Source organism: Trichechus manatus, unplaced genomic scaffold, assembly GCF_000243295.1.
Source record: "Trichechus manatus latirostris isolate Lorelei unplaced genomic scaffold, TriManLat1.0 scaffold00232, whole genome shotgun sequence".
In the NCBI taxonomy this organism is placed as follows: Eukaryota; Metazoa; Chordata; class Mammalia; order Sirenia; family Trichechidae; genus Trichechus; species Trichechus manatus.
Window position 1 is genome coordinate 1,148,088 of NW_004444168.1, and position 5,096 is coordinate 1,153,183.

At 40.8% G+C, this 5,096-nt stretch overlaps 1 protein-coding gene across 1 annotated transcript; it reads left to right on the top strand.

Moving 5' to 3' along the window:
* Positions 1-1,254: 1,254 nt before the first annotated feature.
* LOC101344179 (olfactory receptor 226) lies at positions 1,255-2,399 on the top strand. Its single transcript, XM_004389036.3, has one exon. The coding sequence runs from the start codon at positions 1,325-1,327 to the stop codon at positions 2,306-2,308; it is 984 nt and encodes a 327-aa protein (XP_004389093.1). The 5' UTR covers positions 1,255-1,324; the 3' UTR covers positions 2,309-2,399.
* Positions 2,400-5,096: the final 2,697 nt, after the last annotated feature.

Below are 5,096 nucleotides of genomic sequence, written 5' to 3' on the forward strand. Positions count from 1 at the left end.
GCCTATATCACTCTCAGGTAGGACCTTAGCTCCTCAGAGATTTTGTATCACTTCTAGAAGTTTCTAAGGGCCTATTTGGAGGCCCGGTGGCACAGTGATTAAGAGCTATGGAAAAGCTATGGCTACTAACCAAAAAGTCCACAGTTTGAATCCACCAGCCGCTCCTTGGAAACCCTATGGGGCAGTTCTACCCTGTCCTATCGGGTCACTATGAGTCAGAATCAGCTCGACAGCAATGGGTTTGCTTTTTTGGTTATCCTCAAGAATGACTAGGTTTGTTCTTTTCAAAGTCTGGAAACAAGACACAATGACATTACATAGGAAAAGTTCTCATTTTCATGTTTGAATCTAGTTTTTGTTTTTTCAGAAGAGGATGAGTTGGTTATCGTAGCTGTCTGGGAGCTGTGTGGTGGCTAGCTCTCTGCCTTCACCCTGGGTTGCAAAGGCTCTGAGAATTCAGCCCTCAAGGCACTCCTCTAAGTTTGCAGCAAGATAGGAATATATCTACCAGCTTTTTTTTTTTTTATTGTGCTTGAAGTGAAAGTTTACAATTCAAGCTAGTCTCTCGTGCAAAAATTTATACATACATTGTTAAGTGACCCTAGTTGCTCTCCCTATATTGTGACAGCACACTCCTCGTTTCCACCCTGGATTTCCCATGTCCATTCAACCAGCTCCTGACCCCCTCTGCCTTCTCATCCTGCCTCTGGATGGGAGCTGCCCATTTAGTCTCGTGTATTTACTTGAGCTAAGAAGCACACTCTGTATGAGTATTTTTTTATGTCCCATAGTACAGTCTAATTTTGTCTGAAGAGCTGGCCTCGGGAATGATTTTAGTTTTGGGCTACCAGAGAGTCTAGGGGCCATGTCTTCCGGGGTCCCTCCAGTCCCAATCAAACCATTAAGTCTGGTCTTTTTACTAGAATTTGAGTTTTGCATCCTGCTTTTCTCCTGCTCTGTCAGGGACTCTCTATTGTGTTCCCTGTCAGGGCGGTCATTGGTGGTAACCGGGCACCATCTAGTTCTTCTGTTCTCAGGCTGATGAAGTCTCTGGTTTATGTGGCCCTTTCTGTCTCTTGGGCTAATACTTTCCTTGAGTCTTTGGTGTTATTCATTCTCCTTCAAAGCCATTTATTTGTGACCACTTTTGTCTTAGCTCATTTCCAGTTTAAGAAGAAAGAAATGACCTCAGCTCAGTGATGAACTATATACACTGCATTCTAATAATGTAACTCTGACCAAAAGAAAGGCTGGCTCTTGCTGCTGCCTCCTGAAGACACAATGCATTCTCATCTCCTGAAGAGCAGTGGATAAGCCCAAAACCATGGAGCAGAGGAACCAGAGCAGGAGGGTGAGTGAGTTTGTGTTGCTGGGCCTTCCAGCTCCTATGCCACTGCGTGCACTATTGTTTGCCCTTTCTCTATTGGCCTATGTATTGGTGCTAACTGAAAACATGCTCATAGTCTTGGCAATTAAGAACCACCCCACCCTCCACAAACCCATGTATTTCTTCCTGGCTAATATGTCCTTCCTGGAGATCTGGTACGTCACTGTCACGATTCCCAAGATGCTTGCTGGATTTGTTGGGTCTGAACAGGACCATGGACAGTTAGTTTCCTTTGAGGGCTGCATGACACACCTCTACTTTTTCCTGGGCCTGGGCTGCACTGAATCTGTACTTCTTGCTGTTATGGCCTATGATGGCTATGTGGCCATCTGCCATCCTCTCCACTACCCTGTCATTGTCAGTGGCCGGCTGTGTGTACAGATGGCATCTGGCTCCTGGGCTGGGGGATTTGGCATCTCTCTGGTCAAAGTTTTTCTCATTTCTCGCCTCTCTTATTGGGGCCCCAACATCATCAACCACTTTTTCTGTGATGTCTCCCCATTGCTCAACCTCTCATGCACTGACATGTCTGCAGCTGAGCTTACAGACTTTGTCTTGGCCATTTTTATCCTGCTGGGGCCACTCTCTGTCACTGGGGCCTCCTACATGGCTATTGCTGGGGCTGTGATGCGCATCCCCTCAGCTGCTGGACGCCACAAAGCCTTTTCCACCTGTGCCTCTCACCTCACTGTTGTGATCATCTTCTATGCAGCAAGTATCTTCATCTATGCCCGGCCAAAGGCACTCTCAACTTTTGACACCAACAAGCTGGTCTCTGTGCTCTATGCTATCATTGTACCATTGCTGAACCCCATCATTTACTGCTTGTGCAACCGAGAGGTCAAGCGAGCCCTATGCCGTACTCTGCACCTGGACCAGGGCCAGGATGCTAACCCCAAGAAAGCTAGTAGGGATGCATAAGAGGGAGTTGCTAAACTTCAGAACATGCTATTAAACTTGGTATCCACGTCTTCTATGAAGTCCAGTTGTGCACTTAGTGCCTAAATTGAAGACTAGAATTTCATAGGCACTACCAGGGAACTGACAGTAATTCTTTGTGACTAGTCCAGGAGGAAGAAGAAGGATGAATTGCAAGCTGGAAGCTGGATTTCTGCATGATAGGGTTGTAAAATATAAGCTAGAGGTTGGTCTGATGTTGTCTGCTCTATTGTAATTCATATAAAACAGATTCCATGAATCATGCATCCTGGAGGGGTGGAAAGGATTGGCCATGAGCAGAAGAAATGACTGAACTTCAATATTTAGATAAACAAACAAATGCAGAACTAGCTTCTCCCTAAATGACTCTTCCTGGATATGCTCCTGGGTTTTAGTTATGAGGCAGAAGAAACAGAAAAGAGAAGCAGAAGGAGGAAACCATTCAAGGAAGCATGTGTTATCTTAAGGAAAAGGATTAGAGAACTTCTGGATAAGATCCCTTCTAGCCATAGGTCACTGGCTACAGCCTACGAAGTAAACAGGGGACCAGGAGGTAATCATTCTAATTGTGTTCCAAGGCAAGGAGATAGGAAACTGATAATTTTTATGTTGGTAACTGTCACCTCCTGGACTATAGAAGTTTCTAATTTCACTTCCTCATTTTCCAAGGTCAGCACCCACATTGAATAGAAGTCACAGTGAACTAGGGGCTGAATGTAGTAGTTTATTTAATCTTCTGTTTCCTTAATTAAACTATAAGCTCCACGGAGACAGGGAACACATTTGCTTGTTCATGATTTTTTAACCATGGCCCAGAACAGTATCTTGCACATGAATAAATATAGTAAATAAATATAACTTGGAGCCATGTAGGGAAGGCATGTGTGTCACACCTGTAGATAGCGTTTGTAGGTGCAGGAACTAGATTCCTCATACATTGCTGGGGGGGGGGGGTAAAAATTGGCAAAGCCTTGCTAGAAGGAAAATTGGCAAACTCTAAAAATATGAAAATCATTTTGATTGGAAAGATTAGTGTAAATAGATATTTTTATTTATAATAACAAAAAATTGAAATATGCTAAACTTCCATGAGTAGGGCATTGGTTAAATAAATTGTAGTTCATACATTAAATGTAATACTATGCAAACACTGAAGTAAAATTATCTAAATAGAGTTAATGACAGAAAAGCATTCCTAACATATTAAATGAAAAGATGAGATTATGTAGCAGTATTAAAATTATCTTTCATATTTATTTACTTATACAGGACTAGAAGGAATTACCCTCGAACATTAGCAGTAGCTATGCAGTGGGCCCCTTACTCTTATTAATTGTATTCTGTAGCAAAAGCATTGTGACTGAGATATTTATTTAAATGAAAATATCTTAGCTGACACGATACACAACTTTATTCACCTGGATAGAGAGATGGTTAGAGGGTATGTCAGCATTGATTTTCAGAAATCCAGCTCTCTAGTGTCCCTAAAGTCCCAGAACCCTGATGACAGCATCCTGCATGAGGATGCTCTCTCCAGATCTTGGAGCTAGCTGTTGTTGCTGCTTGTCTTTTTATAGTCATCTGCTGCTTGATAAAGTATGTGAAAGGCTAATAGCAAGAATATTGGGCATTATTTTTTAGTTCCTCCTTACTAAAAGTTCTTACAGAATATATATTTCTATATGTTCCAAAACAGTTACATAACCTCATAAGTATCTTATTATAATAATTTTAAAAAGATTAGATATAAAGCTTATCAAAAATCTATCTCCCAATTGTCCCCTTGGAATAAGTTTCTGAAATGAAGTTAGTGGTCTGGAGTGGGAATGTCCTTCTTTGGCCATCACTATTGCGTGAACCTCCCTTATAGGATAACTCTTGTTATAGGAAAAAAAAAATGATGTTGGTTTTCTTTATTGTGATTTTCTTTGTTTTCCAAGCTTTTTACAATAAAATGCACTATTTTTTTTTCAAGTTAAAAAAAGCACTTTAATTCTGAGTTCAAAAATTGAAGCCAAACACTTTAGGTATAGGAACCAGTGTTTAGCACAATATCCTGAACATATTCATCATTTAAAAACAATGAATGAGAGAATGTTTGAGTTCATGTGAACTATGGAGGCGCTGATGCCTCTAATGATTTAGATTGAATTTTAGTATTGATATGACCCTCTTGGCTCATATTGAAGTTGAGGTCATAAAACCTCCTAAGATTTTTCAAATGAACTATTAATTATCAGCTTGAGTGTTTCCCATCCATCATTGATGTAATTCTCTCCTAAACTTAGATATAGGACTTTATTTTATTCTGTTACATTTAATCCTGCTTCTTTCAGACAATCTTTCTAGTCTGCCAATCTTTTAAAATATTGCATAATATAATGTGCCTCTTCCATAGCTTCCATTTGCCAGTGCAGTTCTTGGGAGAATTTCCAGTTCCTTGCATCAGTACAAAGGAAACATTGCTGGAAGCAGACTGGGTCATTTAGGTTGGAGTGCTACTCAGGGTGGCCAGAGACAATTAATATCTAAAGAGCAAATCAATATAGACATTTCTAGTCTGGCTTTCAATGTTCTTCACAGTACGGTCTCAATTTTCTTTTTGGTCTTCTGATGGTTAATTTTATGTGTCAGCTTAGCTAGGCCAGTTATTTAATCAAACACTAATCAAGGTGTTGCTGTGAAGGTTTTTTGTTGATGTGGTTACCATCTATAATCAGTTCACTTTAAGTAAAGGAGGTTACCCTCAACAATGTGGGTAGGCCTCCTC